The sequence below is a fragment of the Eptatretus burgeri genome, chromosome 22 (genome assembly GCF_056783735.1).
Source record: "Eptatretus burgeri isolate ZD-2024b chromosome 22, Ebu_testis_v1, whole genome shotgun sequence".
NCBI lineage: Eukaryota > Metazoa > Chordata > Myxini > Myxiniformes > Myxinidae > Eptatretus > Eptatretus burgeri.
The window spans coordinates 2,419,828-2,436,292 of NC_140982.1; the positions used below are offsets into that span (position 1 = coordinate 2,419,828).

At 44.4% G+C, this 16,465-nt stretch overlaps 1 protein-coding gene across 6 annotated transcripts in view; it reads left to right on the forward strand.

The window, feature by feature from the left end:
- The window catches only part of LOC147008086 (transformation/transcription domain-associated protein-like), a 48,917-nt gene extending 40,005 nt beyond the window's left edge, over positions 1–8,912 (forward strand). For 3 of the 6 annotated variants that reach the window (XR_015053717.1, XM_085865930.1, XM_085865929.1), the window contains 2 exons: positions 3,304–3,366; positions 3,499–8,912. Coding sequence is in view for 5 of the 6 variants with exons in the window: in XM_085865929.1 (XP_085722055.1) it covers positions 3,304–3,366; positions 3,499–3,512 (77 nt within the window). In the remaining variant the exon portion in view is untranslated. Of the gene's footprint in view, positions 1–3,303 lie in introns of all 6 variants that reach the window. The other 3 variants (XM_085865922.1, XM_085865928.1, XM_085865927.1) reach the window with 2 other exon arrangements.
- Positions 8,913–16,465: the final 7,553 nt, after the last annotated feature.

The following is a 16,465-nucleotide window of genomic DNA, read 5'->3' on the forward strand; positions in this document are numbered from 1 at the left end:
TGGCTTTCTCGCACCATACCCGAGAAGGCGGAGCCTCTCTGTCTGTTTGGCACACCTGGCTCCCTTGTTGTTATCCTTGTGGTTATTTTCAAAACGCATTTCTTTCATGGTTTGTAGTGCAAAAACATGGGGAAAAATTACAGGGGGGCAATTACATACTGGGGGGAACTTATTCTTAATCCTTATCTAATTGACACCACAACACCCCTCGGGTGGTGACACGTAACACTTAAGCTCACAGTTTCCCAACTTAATGACATCGAGATGTCTCCTACACGTCCACGGACCAAACAACTCCATTCAATCCCAACTTTCCTCTGAAATTCCTCAATCTAACCCCACAACCGCAACAAAACATTTTACGTTCAAACTAGTGACATCACAATCCTCTACCTTTTAAAATTAAGAAGAGCAGGAAGCTACAAAAACTGCCCTTTCAAACCCCTTGTGTGAGACCATCACCTGCTGCACTAATTTAATTTATCGATTCCTGTTTCCTCAATCTGCCTGCGTTAATGTCGCCGACGGGCCCCCCAACCCTCCACCCCCTTTCTGTCGAAGGCAGTGATGACGAGTGTGGCATTCACTTCACCTCTCACAAACGGCATGCTCGAATGGTGGCCCAAATTCCAAAACACGTTGGCAGGACTTAGTTGTGGCTCTTAACTTGATGTCCGACGTTGTTGGATGCATTCCTGAAACACCTTAGCCATAGGTACCCAAGAGTCATGTGACCAACGGCAACGGACTGACCACACCGTCAGCTGTGCACGAGAGTAAGTGCACTCCAGATGACCACTTTCGTTGGAAAGAGAAGCGAGTGATGAGAATAGACCTGTGGAACAGAGTGGTGAGATTGGACCTGTGAAACAGAGTGGTGAAATTAGACTTGTGGAACAGAGTGGTGACATTGGACCTGTGGAAGAGTGGTGAAATTAAACCTGTGGAATAGAGTGGTGAGATTGGTCCTGTGGAACAGAGTGGTGAGATTGGATCTGTGGAATAGAGTGGTGAGATTAGATCTGTGGAACAGAGTGGTGAGATTGGACCTGTGGAACAGAGTGGTGAGATTGGACCTGTGGAACAGAGTTGTGAAATTAAACCTGTGGAATAGAGTGGTGAGATTGGATCTGTGGAATAGAGTGGTGAGATTAGATCTGTGGAACAGAGTGGTGAGATTGGACCTGTGGAACAGAGTGGTGAGATTGGACCTGTGGAACAGAGTGGTGAGATTTGATCTGTGGAACAGTGGTGAAATTAGATCTGTGGAACAGAGTGGTGAAATTTGATCTGTGGAACAGAGTGGTGAAATTTTACCTGTGGAATAGAGTGGTGAAATTAGACCTGTGGAATAGAGTGGTGAGATTAGATCTGTTGAACAGTGGTGAAATTAGATCTGTGGAATAGAGTGGTGAAATTAGATCTGTGGAACAGAGTGGTGAAATTAGATCTGTGGATCAGAGTGGTGAAATTAGACCTGTGGAACAGAGTGGTGAGATTGGACCTGTGGGACAGAGTGGTGAGATTGGACCTGTGGAATAGAGTGTTGAAATTTGACCTGTGGAATAGAGTGGTGAAATTGGACCTGTGGAACAGAGTGGTGAGATTAGACCTGTGGAACAGAGTGGTGAAATTTGAGCTGTGGAATAGAGTGGTGAGATTGGACCTGTGAAACAGAGTGGTGAAATTAGACTTGTGGAACAGAGTGGTGACATTGGACCTGTGGAAGAGTGGTGAAATTAAACCTGTGGAATAGAGTGGTGAGATTGGTCCTGTGGAACAGAGTGGTGAGATTGGATCTGTGGAATAGAGTGGTGAGATTAGATCTGTGGAACAGAGTGGTGAGATTGGACCTGTGGAACAGAGTGGTGAGATTGGACCTGTGGAACAGAGTTGTGAAATTAAACCTGTGGAATAGAGTGGTGAGATTGGATCTGTGGAATAGAGTGGTGAGATTAGATCTGTGGAACAGAGTGGTGAGATTGGACCTGTGGAACAGAGTGGTGAGATTGGACCTGTGGAACAGAGTGGTGAGATTTGATCTGTGGAACAGTGGTGAAATTAGATCTGTGGAACAGAGTGGTGAAATTTGATCTGTGGAACAGAGTGGTGAAATTTTACCTGTGGAATAGAGTGGTGAAATTAGACCTGTGGAATAGAGTGGTGAGATTAGATCTGTTGAACAGTGGTGAAATTAGATCTGTGGAATAGAGTGGTGAAATTAGATCTGTGGAACAGAGTGGTGAAATTAGATCTGTGGATCAGAGTGGTGAAATTAGACCTGTGGAACAGAGTGGTGAGATTGGACCTGTGGGACAGAGTGGTGAGATTGGACCTGTGGAATAGAGTGTTGAAATTTGACCTGTGGAATAGAGTGGTGAAATTGGACCTGTGGAACAGAGTGGTGAGATTAGACCTGTAGAACAGAGTGGTGAAATTTGAGCTGTGGAATAGAGTGGTGAGATTGGACCTGTGAAACAGAGTGGTGAAATTAGACCTGTTGAACAGAGTGGTGAGATTGGACCTGTGGAATAGAGTGTTGAAATTTGACCTGTGGAATAGAGTGGTGAAATTGGACCTGTGGAACAGAGTGGTGAGATTAGACCTGTGGAATAGAATTGTGAGATTAGATCTGTGGAACAGACTGGTGAGATTGGACCTGTGAAACCGAGTGGTGAGATTGGTCCTGTGGAACAGAGTGGTGAAATTAGACCTGTGGAATAGAGTGGTGAGATTGGACCTGTGGAACAGAGTGGTGAAATTAGACCTGTGGAACAGAGTGGTGAGATTGGACCTGTGGAACAGAGTGGTGAAATTAGACCTGTGGAACAGAGTGGTGAAATTAGACCTGTGGAACAGAGTGGTGAAATTTGACCTGTGGAATAGAGTGGTGAAATTTGACCTGTGGAACAGAGTGGTGAAATTTGACCTGTGGGATCGAGTGGTGAGATTAGATCTGTGGAATAGAGTGGTGAGATTAGACCTGTGTAACAGAGTGGTGAGATTAGACCTGTGTAACAGAGTGGTGAGGACAACTCATGGGTGAGATCGCCTCCTCACTGTCCCTATCTACCGATGATCTCCTTGACCTTTTGCATGATGAGGAAAACCCAGCTGACCTTTGTACGACCTTCAATTATTAAATGCTGATATTTCTTTCTCAATGAAAAGTTCCACTTATTTTCCTTTGTCTCTGATCTTGGTGTTCTCTGTTATTATTGGAGGAGATGAGGAGTGAACTGTTTGATTTTTCTCACTCCAAAAGCCTTCCGACTTATTTATTTATTTTTTGTGTTTTGCAAGATGACCGTTCGTGGACGAGCGAGGTGACGGAGGTAAAAAGGCAACGCATTGACATTGGAGCAGGTGGGACCACGGTTGGGCACAACAGGCATTGCGCGGCCATTGTAACTCCGCTTTGCCCTCCTGATTGAACTCCTTCAATCTCGGCTTCCTGCACACCTCCTCTCCTTTGTTCCTCTTTTCTCCCATTGATAGAACCACCTTCCTGATGCGGTTGAATTCCACCATCGTCTCCAGGGTTTCAAGCAGGCGGTTCACTCCCATCTCACGCCATCCATCATCCCGACTCACAAGCCGAACCCAACTCTCTCACTTGCAGTTACCGTGCTCCCTCCACTCATCTCTCTTCTCTTTTCCTGTTGTCATCTCTTCCATGAGCCTGGAACTTGCAAAGAAAAGTCCGGACATCAATACTCCAATGGACATGCAAGAAAAGAGGAGAGAGAGAGGAGGTGAGGAAGCACAGTCACTCGGGCATGGAAGAGGGTCGGATTGAGAGTGGGTTCCTCGCAGTGTTTGTAAGATTATCCCACTTGTTCTAAGACTGGTCATCGAACTTTAAAACGAGCAACGTCTGGATCCCCAGCCCAAAGGAAGCCCCCAAGCACGGAACAGGTGGAGGTGGGTGCAAATTGTATGAAATGGACTCTGTTCATGGGAATATTGAAAATGAATGAACCTTCAGGTGCTCAGCGTTTCACTCTATCATTGTGATGTCGTCAATAAGGAAAGATCGTTCGGCGAGTCACGAGTGTAAGAGTGAAGACCCGTCCCTGGTTGTCAGACCTTGTACAGGTCGTCATGATGGACTGTGCTATTGGAATTATTAAACTCGATTCTCTTGTTTGTTTGTTTCGATGAATATTTTCAGGAGTATCTTGAACGAGGAGAAAAGACGTAAAATGTTTTTTAGTTTTAGTAATTTGCTCTACGGAGCTTCAGGGCTCGCCATTGTTTAATTACAATTAAAATGGTCGCCAGGCTACCAGTCGGCCATCTTTGATCTGATCACAAAATAAAGTGAAGGGCACGTGGACGTCATCACGTGCTGTGCTTGTGCCAAGTTTGAGCAAAATCGGACCGTGCATGTCTGAGAACTGGCTGGGGGACACATTGAAGTAACAAGATGGCCGCCAGTCGGCCATCTTGGACCACGTTCTCAGGTGTGGTCCATCATTCCCAGGTGTTCTCCATTGTTCTTAGCTATTGTATGTTGCTTGAAGGTTCATCACAAGATCGATTGTTCTTGGGGAAGGTTTCAGGAGAAATCACAACAATTGGTTGGTAGGGGGAGCGTTCTTTGTGGTGGATTGACCCGTTCTTATTTTTATTCACAATTTTCATTTGGAATCCATGTTAATCTTGGAGAATGTTGATGAGTGAAGGATAGTAGTGTCGATCTGTGTCAGTGAACAGGTAGAGAATGTTGATTGGTAAAGGGTAGTGTTGATCTGTGTCAGTGAACAGGTAGAGAATGTTGATTGGTAAAGGGTAGTGTTGATCTGTGTCAGTGAATAGGTAGAGAATGTTGATTGGTAAAGGGTAGTGTGGATCTGTGTCAGTGAACAGGTGGAGAATGTTGATTGGTAAAGAGTCGTGTCGATCTGTGTCAGTGAACAGGGAGAGAATGTTGATTGGTAAAGAGTCGTGTTGATCTGTGTCAGTGAACGGGAAGAGAATGTTGATTGGGAAAGGGTAGTGTGGATCTGTGTCAGTGAACAGGTAGAGAATGTTGATTGGTAAACGGTGGTGTTGATCTGTGTTAGTGAACAGGTAGAGAATGTTGATTGGTAAAGGGTAGTGTTGATCTGTGTCAGTGAACAGGTAGAGATTGTTGATTGGTAAAGGGTGGTGTTGATCTGTGTCAGTGAACGGGAAGAGAATGTTGATTGGTAAAGGGTAGTGTGGATCTGTGTCAGTGAACAGGTGGAGAATGTTGATTGGTTAAGGGTAGTGTGGATCTGTGTCAATGAACAGGTAGAGAATGTTGATTGGTAAAGGGTAGTGTTGATCTGTGTCAGTGAACAGGTAGAGAATGTTGATTGGTAAAGGGTAGTGTTGATCTGTGTCAATGAACAGGCAGAGAATGTTGATTGGTAAAGGGTAGTGTCGATCTGTGTCAGTGAACTGGAAGAGAATGTTGATTGTTAAACGGTAGTGTTGATCTGTGTCAGTGAACAGGAAGGGAATGTTGATTGATAAAGGGTAGTGTGGATCTGTGTCAGTGAATAATGTAGGGGAAAAATTTATATTAATGTATTCTAAATTGTAACAAATGGAGTTTTAGAAATGTACGTTTTATGCTATAAGTTGAATTGGCTGTCCTTTGTGGCCAAGAGACTTTTCCCTAAATGTTGATGAATGTCTTGGTTTGGAGCGGTGTTGCCTGGGCTGATAACAGCGAACCTTTGCCTTGAAATGTACGAAGTGGCTTCTCGCCTAAAGGACACGTCTGCGGTCTGGGTTGATCGCCCCCACCACTCTCCCATGAAAGTATAAAATGCTTTGAAATGTAAAATTGTTTCAGTGCAAGCACGTGAGGAAGTATTAGAATCTCAGTGGCTTGTACTCCTTGGAACTGACCAAGTACCAAGTTAGAATAAAACTCTCTGATGTGATGTGGAAGTGAATTGAATCTGGTTGGTTTAACTGTTTACTAAAAGGAAGAATAAATGAAATAGAACCAAATAATATTGCAACAAATGGGGATTCTTTCGTTCATTGGACGAGGGTGAGAAGTGTATGGTCGATAATTAGAAAATAATTATTGATTCCAAATTGAAACCTTAACAAAGACTGTTTGCCTTTTCATGGAAATAGCAAATGAGATGAATGTTTTGAGTACACATACAACTGAGATTTCTGCATATTTTAGTTGTCATTTAGGGAAATACAGTAGACTAGGTGTAAGTCGGCAGCGTGTAACTCGTCACTTCGCCTAAGTCGGCAGCTTCAAAAAGTCCCGAATTTATCTCATGTTAAATCCCTTTCAATAAAGGGTCATCCCTCTGTAAGTCGTCATCTCTAAGTCGTCACTTCGTCTAAGTCGTCAGATGTTGTCCATTCCCACGTAATGGAAACTCAAGTAAATTACCACTCCTAACTCGTCACACGGAACTGCTGCCTCATGAGAAGCCCGATTTCATGGAATCGTGATGCTCGCTCATTGGTGTACACCGCCAGTGATAGGCTATTTTTAACTGCGTACACACGTTGATCGCACTGCAGGCAGGACAATGGCGACTAAGCGTAAGCTCACAACTAAAACCTACCAAGAAAAATACGACATTATCCAGTTTTGTGAGGCAAATCCACTGATGAAGAAAATAGACATACCTGAGAAATTGGACATCAAATGGCAGACATTGAACGATATCTTGAAGAATAAGGGCAAGATATTTGGACAAGTGGAGAAGATCGTGAGGCCGGTGGGAAGTGTGAAATGTGTGTCCTTTGAAGATGTCGATAACGCGCTCATCATCTGGTTTCGGCCAAATATTCGGCCGATACTGTCTTTCGGTGGAGGATTGCCCAGCCAACATCATGGAATACAATGACCGGTTTGAATCCTTTCTCATGCACCAGATGCCCAAGAGTTTGAGGCAGTCAAACATAACGGATTACTTTGCGAAGAAGTAAAGGATCGATCGAGCTTAGTGTTGAAGTCCAATCATGGTTTTATATTGGCTTGTTTTGTACATTACCGCACTCACTTACACATAGGCATTGAGTGGTAATCATCACCACGATGACTGTGTGTCATGTAATTTGTCACCATACCATCACCGATGGTATACGAGTTGTCTTACAGAGTTGTTCATTATCTTTACTTTTGATAAACTGATTCATGAATTCCATCTTTGCTTGATCACTTTCCAACTCACCAACTCACCCCCACCTATGCCCCGAGGATTGTGTTTTCCTTTTGGTACAATAGCCGGCTCTCACACATATGTGTCCAGGCCACGCGCGACTTCATCCTTCACCCCACAGTCATCATGAATGTTCGCATACGCGTAAGTCGTCACATTTCTAAGTCGTCACTTTTTTCTCGGTCCCGATGGTGATGACTTCCGCCGAGTCTACTGTAATAAGGAAAGACATAAAATATTGATAATGCAAGTTGAATGCTTTGGAAGAACGTTTGTCAGTCTTGTGGAAATACATGAGTCCATGATGTTTACCCATGATGTTTACTCGATGTTAACTTTGGTTTTGTTTGTTTCGGAGTGTTGAACGCTGTTGAACTATGAAAATGTACGATTTCGTCTAAATGAAGCTTGGAAAGAACTTCCACACAAAGATTGGACGATGAGAGAACCCAGATTTTGGTGATTGGGCATTCAACACATGATCATGAAACTGTACCCCTTCCTGAGGAGATAAGATGGAGCAATGTGGGGAAAAAGAAAGAAAAAACCCACTGAGGAGAAGGTTGAGCAAAGTCTTAACGTCGGCGTTGTGTGGTGCCTGCGTGGAGGAATGTTCTCAGCCACACTCTCGATTGCCGCTCTGCAAATACATCGTGAACTTGCTGTGGTCGCTTCAATGTACGACAGGCCTGGAGTTCCACACTGCGAGTCGTTTACAACATGTGTTCAATGGTGCGAGTGGGGGCTCGTGCTGCAAAGCGACTGAATCCAACGTGCACAGCTCGCTTTATGCGAGGCCTGATTGCACGGACTGCTGCTGCGAGGCCCCAGGCTCTGTTGGGGTTGGATCTCTGTTCACCTCTCGAGTTCTTTTCGTCTCCTTCAACCCAGTGTCAGGCCCAAGCTTGTACTTGCCCACATCTACCTTCTCCTCAGCTCAAGGAGTGCTTCGGTTGTGTTTCCCGTTGGGTGCCGCTCTATCCACACCCTGACCTGTTTATCTTCTGACTTCGGGTAGCATGTTTTCAATGTGTGACACATGCTGATGAACAGGCCATAAATTAAATGGAAACTCACTCATTTTCTGATGTGAGCACTCGCTGCCATTGTTGATTGAACTTGAGCAATGGAAATCTTTTCTCCTTCAGGAACGGGACATGGTAATCATGTGTAAGAAAAATTATTCAAATTTTCCTTAAAAAAAAAAAAAAACGGGGGAGTGTGGGGGGAAAAATTATATTAATGTATTCTAAATTGTAACAAATGGGGTTTTAGAAATTTAGAATTTTATGCTATAAGTCGAATTGGCTGTCCCTTTGGCCAAGAGTCTTTTTCCCTAAATGTTGAAATAAAATTGTCTTGGTCTGGAGCGGTGTGACCTGGGCTGATAACAGCGAACCTTTGCCTTGAAATGTACGAAGTGGCTTCTCGCCTAAAGGACACGTCCGCGGTCTGGGTTGGTAGCCCCCACCCCTCTCCCATGAAAGTATAAAATGCTTTGAAATGTAAAATTGTTTTAGTGCAAGCACGTGAGAAAGCATAGCATCTCAGTGGCTTGTACTCCTTGGGACTGAACAAGTACCAAGTTAGAATAAAACTCTCTGATGTGATGTGGAAGTGAATTGAATCAGGTTGGTTTAACTGTTTCCTAAAAGTAAGAATAAATGAAATAGAACCAAATAATATTGCAACGAATGGGGATTCTTAAGTTCATTGTACGAGGGTGAGAAGTGCATGGTGGATAATTAGAAAATAAATTGTTTCACAAAGAAAGGACTTGTGTGGACATCGGTTTTATCAGTGTCGGTGGGTTTTATGCAGGATTTTATAACCAAATCGGACAAACGTTAAACTCTGCCTGAAGTTAAATAGGATTCCACAATCAACCAGGAAGAATCCTTCAACGATCATAACGGAGTGGGTAAAAAAAATCCACAACAGCTGTCCAGGCTGATGACCTCCAACAGCACCTGACAGATGACCAGTGTCAGGTCTACAATGCAGTCCTTGAACAGGTGCATCAATGGCAACAGGAGCAGCAACAACATCTTCCTCGATGCACCGGGAGGCACAGGCCAGAGCTTCATCAACACGATACTGAAAAAGATTCGCTCAGGAGGCAAGATTGCTCTTGCTACTGCGTCCAGTGGAATTGCGCAACACTGCTCCAGGGTGGACGAACGCTACACAGCACCTTCAAGATCCCACTCGACACGCACCTTAAAGAGCAGCCAACATTCGGCATCAAGCGTGGAACAGCAATGGCCAAAGTCATCAAGGATGCTGCTGCCATCATTGTGGATGAGCCCCCTATGATCACAAGTCAGCCGACGAAGCTATAGACCGCACACTGCAGGACATCACAGGAGTCCAGCAACTCATGGGAGGCATCCCCACACTGCTCTGCGGAGACTTCCGGCAGATCCTTCCAGTGGTCAAGAGGCATCAGATCCAATATTGTCAATGTCAGCCTGAAGACGTCCCACCTGTGGTGCCATGTGACTGTCAAGCACCTGACCACCAGCATGCGAGCTCACCTGTCTGGCGATGAAGGGGCCACCAACTTCTCCAAGCTGCTCCTGGAAATTGGCAATGGACAGATCCCATTTGCAGCCGAACTAGACACGATCGCAATTCCTCCTGGACTGGGCAAGGTTATCTCCACACTGGAGGAGCTCAAGGCTGAAGTCTACCCTTGTTTGACCACAAATGGAGTCAGGTCTGAGTGGCTGGCTGAGCGTGCAATTATCTCTCCGCTGAACACTAATGTCAACCAGCTCAACAACTGGCTCATGGGAGAGTTCCCCGGCGATGAGAGGATCTACAAGTCTGTGGACAGTGCCATCTGTGATGAGGAGGCAGTCATTTACCCTGTTGAGCTGCTCAATTCTCTCAAGCTGTCAGGAATGCCACCAAACCTCTTCAAGCTGAAACTAGGCGTGCCCATCATGATCCTGCGAAACATGGAGCCACCCAAGACCACCAATGGCACACGCTGCATCATAACCTGCCTGCATACCAATGAGGCTCCCAAGCATGGACCACGTGCAAACGTCAAAAGCAGTCAATATATAAATATAGATGTGGGTGGGTCTTCGTGGTGAGCATTGCTGCGGTTATGTCTCACACGGTTAATCCGCACAGAACAACCATCCATCTGCCACCTGGACGATTGTTCCCGCCAATGCAAACCATTCAATCACAAGGCATGTGATGTGATCGGTGGGAATATCGAAACATGTGGATTGACGAGCACTCCGCCGATCCCCATTGGACACAGTCCTACACCAATAACAAAACAGTCAGGAGGTGCGTCTGATGTATACATGAAGAATGTGGTCATCATTGGTTAGATATTTATTGTTATGCCATCCTGATGATAGCAAATAAGCCTGAAATCCAGATCGGCGGCTGTTTGATGTTTCACTGATGTTGACCATAATATCATCTTTGTCTGTTTGACAGTCACCAGGCCGAGGCCTCTGTGTTTGAGGTGGCAATGTTATAGTTTTGTATTTTTAATTAAATTTCTGAAATTTGTAGAATTTGTTTTTCACTTGGAAGTTGTGGGTGACGATGTGTAAATATAGGTGGAAATAGTCTGATTTCATGAAATTTAATTAATTTAATTTAATAAGGCAACAAAAAGTGAAATTTTTGAAAGGGGGTTGGAGACAATTTACATTGTGTATGTATCCAGGGGTTCACACTTTTATAGAAATTTTATTTTTTTTATTATATTTTTTAAATTGGGTTCTCGAAAGAGTACAAGCATAAATGGTTTGGTACTCATTAAAAAAAGTTAGTTTAGACTTTAGAGTGTGCTTGTCTGCTTTCCAAAGCCCCACTCTGAGTTTTAAAGCCCCTCTCAGCTTTGTGTGTGTCATCAATAACATCAATATTTATATTTAATTTATATATCTCAGCTTTGTGTGTGTCTTACTCTGTAAGCGCTCTCTCAGAACGTCCACACCAGACGAGACACTCGCAATCTGCTTCATTTTTGTTCTGGATGCCCCTGAACCTCCTCCTCTTCCTCAATGCTCATGTGTTTTCCTTGGATCATTTTTTTTTTAATCTCGCAAGTTATAAACTTACAATATATCATATAGTATTATCATTTATAAACTTAAACTTCATTTTGTACAATTAAGTGGCTTTAGAGAATTTTAATATTTCCGTCATTCTAATATGGCTGCAAGACCACCTGATCGATCGTATATCTTCAAGGGTAGTCGATCATCCATGTAAAGTTTCTCCTTGATCTGTTGAGCTGTTTTGGAGATTAAAAAAAAAAATTTTCATTTTATTACATATATTATATATTTTTTTTAATCCCCACCCCACCCCCCCCCAAAAAAAATATGGCTGCCAATCCATGTCATCGATGTCAAAAATTTATATATTTTTTTCACTGAACCAAATTCTTCATAAATCACCCTCAAAAATTGTTGTGTTGATTGGATAAGGATTTTGACACATCCAGTTATAACGTCATAAAGCACTGTCATCAATAACGAATGCTCCTCGTGTGGAGTTCCTGATCTGTGCGCTTCAATTTTTTTCGTTGAGCGGTTCCAGAGATGACGACGTCCTAAGTTTTGCCTTTTTTCCCAGAATGGCTGTCATAACCACGTGACCTTATGATGTCAATGTTGTCATCAAGAAATTTTTCCTGGGTAGGCAGGCATTCCTTTGGTGAAAGATTTGTTAATTGCTCAAACGGTTGTAGAAAAAACACATTAAAAAGTGAATAAACAGTGAAAATGTTTGAAAAATAAAAATAATCTGAACAAAACTAATAGGATCCCCACTGGTAAAATAACAGGTTTTGATAACATATTTTAGAATTTTATTTTTTCTTACCTTTGTCACAGTTCCTCTTCCAGAAACAGCTGAACCAGCCAAGATGTATGTACCATGATTGTTGACATTTTTTATAGGTACCGCAGAGGCAAAACTGATAACCCGGCAACATCACTGGCACATTCACCAGCATCCATTTGATAAATAATATCTCAAAAGGTCATGGACAGACTTGGATGAAACTTGGTGGACAAGTTGGGTGTGTGACGAGGCCGAATTGATTTGATTTTGATGAATATCCAGATCTGGAGACAAAATTTTTTTATTATCATTATTATTATTTTTTGTTCCACGAAAACGTATATATAATTTTGTATAAGATTGGGGCGGTTTAGATTACTCATTTTTAAAGGCGCTTCCAACCAAAGGTAAAACTAGATCTACTCTGCGAATTTGAGCAATAAGCAAGAGCAGACCTGGTCTCAGGCCAATCAAACTTTGGTTGTCTATATATGTGAGATATATGATATATATGATATATATATATATATATATATATATATATATATATATATATATATATCCACACACACACGGTGGCCTGAAAGTCGCTTTACCCCTTCCCAGTGAAGCCTTGTTCTTGAACTCTTTTAATATACAGGTTTTATTGCAAACCAAGAAACTTTCTGTTCGAAAAAATAATCTTTCCTTATCGATGGATCAATTCTTCACACACACACACACACACACACACACACACACACACACACACACACACACACACACACACACACACACACACACACACACACACACACACGTCGAGTGAGAAGACCATGAGGTGAGGGAAGCTATCTTGGTTCCCACCAAACTCCCCGGAATTGTCGGCCATCGCACACGGATAATTCCGTGACGCGGCGGTTCATTTCACCCACCGTGGACGCCAATAACTCAACCGCATGACCTTGGGTCCTCCCGTCTATGGGTTAGTCGGGTTACCTAATTCATCACGTGGTTTAATTACGGGGGAACACGCCCTCGATACGCCTTGTCCGAACCGGATCACTCGACCGGATCGGATCACTTTTCCGGATCGGATGCAGCCGAGCCACACTGCCAAGGACGTACCGACTAAAAGGAAAGGATTGTTGGGAATAAAGTCCCGGTTAAACTCTGATTCGGACCATGCTGGATCGATGGAAGAAAAGACAAGAACGAGCAGGGAATATTTCTTCGAATAATTTATTTACAATGGGAGAGGAATGGTATGTGGCACGATCAAGATTTATTGGGGTGTGTTGTGCAGAGATTGGGGGGAGAGGTGTGGTGCAGCAAATAAACAGGCAACTTACAAAAGGGACACAGAGCAGACTTCACGCGAAAATAATGATCTTCTGCAGTCTTACTTAAACCCGAGCAGGCGTGTGGGACCCTCGGCCAGTCGCCAGAGCACGGCCCAGGGGGGTTTTGCAGGACGAATCGCATGCCAATTTCGGTGTGGGCGATTCGTGTTATGTCGTAGGGTCGGAGAGAAGTATTGCCGCTGTCTGAGATGGCCTTGCCGGAAACGAAGTGAGGCGGTTTCCGGCCAAAGTTAGCAGGCCACTTGAGGGGTCCGGGCCTGATTCAGGTGATGTTTCGATTTGGGGTGGCCTCTTCCCCCACGCGGCAAGTCCTATAAAGGTCAGAGCAGTCCCTCTCTTTTTCTCTTTCTTTCTTCTCTTTTTCTCTTTCGCTTGATCTGGCCTCGCCCTCGTCCCTCAGCACGACCCGCCTCCTGCTGTCTGGACTCCGCCTCCTCATCTCCGCCCACATGACGTCAACCCCACCAGCCTACCACTCCGTCCATGCACCCTGGACTCCGCCCCTTCTCCACTCAAGCCCCTCTTTCCCGAACATGGTCTCCACACGCTCTGCTGAAGCCAAAGACGACGCGCCAGCTGTCGGGTGCCGCATGATGGAGCATCCCCCCCCCCCGAAATGTATAGGCGGCTTGTCGTGCTATCAAGCACAAAGGGACCAAGATCATAGCCTCAACTCCTTTCCCTTCCTGTTGCAATACTCCCTCTTCATGGGGTTTTGTGTGTGTGGGGTGTTCTGGTGCCTGTCTGCTTAAGTAAGACTGCAGAAGATCGTTATTTTTATTAATGTTTTTATTTTTGTGTTAAGTCTGCTCTGTGTCCCTTTTGTAAGTTGCCTGTTTATTTGCTGCACCACACCTCTCCCCCTAATCTCTGCACAACACCCCAATAAATCTTGATTGTGCCACATACCATTCCTCGCCCATTGTAAATAAATTATGATTAGAAATGTTCCCTGCTCGTTTTTGTATTTTCTTCCATCGATCCAGCATGGTCCGAATCCTAGTTTAGCCGGGACTTTATCCCCAACGATCCTTTCCTTTTAGCGGTATGTCCTTGGCAGTGTCGCTCGGCTGCATCCGATTCGGAAAAGTCATCCGATCCGGGAGAGTGATCCGGTTCGGACAAGGCGTACTGAGGGCGTGTTCCCCCGTAATTAAACCACGTGATTAATTAGGTAACCCGATTAACCCACAGACGGGAGGACTCAAGGTCACGCGGTTGAGTTACTGGCGTCCACGGTCGGTTAAGCGACCCGCCGCGTCACGGAATTATCCATGTGCGATGGCCGACAATTCCGGGGAGTCTGGTGGGAACTTGTACGACTCTTTCACTCTTAAATAATTCACCCTGATCTCCCGCCATTGTTCTTGCCAAATGTTTGTCAAAAGTGCACGAAAGATCCTGCTCCTTGTTCCTTTTGTCTTCCCATTCCCCTTGTTCCTTCTGTGCCCCTGCCTGCCCACTTGATTTTCAAACATGTTATCATGTATCCCCTAATTTGCAATGCTATTGCTTGTATCGCCATTGGCGTCCGTTTGTTGTCACTGCTGTACTTGTAATGGGTACTCTGGCGTTTGAATTGAATTGCTCACCTTGACAATGATGACCACCACCAACAGTGGTAAAACTTTATACTGTAATGCAATAACTGCAAGTCACATAGAACCGATCCGTCACACAACAACATGGGACGGAGAGGGGGGGGGACTGGGGAGGGTGGAGGGGCAGTGCAAACCAGTTTTCTTCATCTCTTTTAAGATGTAGTAAACATTGAGAGCATTTTTATGGAATCTGGGCATCATATCAGTTTTTAGGTGGTGCCTTCTCTACCACCACAAACTCTTAGAGAGGTCTCTGCAGGCCAGTGCGATTTTTTTTTTAGGGCCTCCCACTGCTCAGTTGAGGCCACACCTGCAGGTAATTGTGATACCATGGCCTTGCAGGGAATGATGGGAATGTTATGGCCAATGTTATTGCTGTGAGTTGGGAATTTTGCACTCTGTCACGTGCATCTTGAAATGTGCTATATGAGGGCAGGTTGCCCATGAAATTGACCAGGTAAATTCCGAAATTGGGTAGTTGTGCTCAGCTGACAGATGGAGCAAGTCACATCCACTCGAAGTCATAGTTGTCGTTCATATACAGCAAAAGGTTGTGGGGTCGCATCATTGGATGAGGGTGTGGCTATACCACTGCTGCAATGCCCTCTGACAGTTGGGACAGCAATTTGGCCATGGTACCAGCATTGGCGAGTCGACTCTTCACAAATAACACGATGGGATTTTCACATTCACCAATTATGGTCGGCAGCCGGGACGCCCAGTTTAACGTCCATCCGAGGGACAGCACACAAAGATGAATCCCTCTACCTGTGAAACTGGGATGACAGTCTCGCTGGGCTGAGATTCAAACCCAGGTGAGGGGATGGAATCAAAAGATGGGATTATCCATACATATTTTTTTTTTTGGACAAGTTAAATTGTGTAAAGTCAGCTTGCTTATTTGTGTACTTTTGCCATCTCTCCCTGCTTTTGGGGCATCTTGAACTGAGCACAGCGGACAACATTTATGAAGAACTTTTTGTAAATATAATTTTTGTACATTTTAAGGAATTTTGTGATTAAATTGAAACCAAGGGTGTGGAATGCTAAGGAGAACAGGTAACGTATCTGCAGTTCTCCTCCCATTCCCACAGACCTGGTCTGAATCCAAGTTATCGGAAATCAAGTCATTGGAGATTTTGAAGGATTTAATGTCTGAAGCGATGATAGATTCCATAACCTTGATGATGATTGGAAGAAGTCTGATTGGTCTGTAGTTGCAGGGATCAGTTTTTGCTTCTTTTTTTATGCAGGGCAGTAATGTTTGCTGATTTCCAAGCAGATTCCAGATGACCTTGAACAAATGAGGGTGAATAGAACAGAGAGAGGGTGAGCAAGAGCAGAGGAGCAGGTTTTTAGGACACGTGGGCTGATGCCGTCTGGACCGGTTGCAGAATCTGAGTCGAGGTTTGACAGCAAGCTCTCCACTTTGTGAAGAAGGGAGTGGGCAGTGGGAGGTCGGAGCATTGAGGGGGAGGGTGTGATGAAAGGAAAGAAGGAGCATGTTTGTGGTGATAAG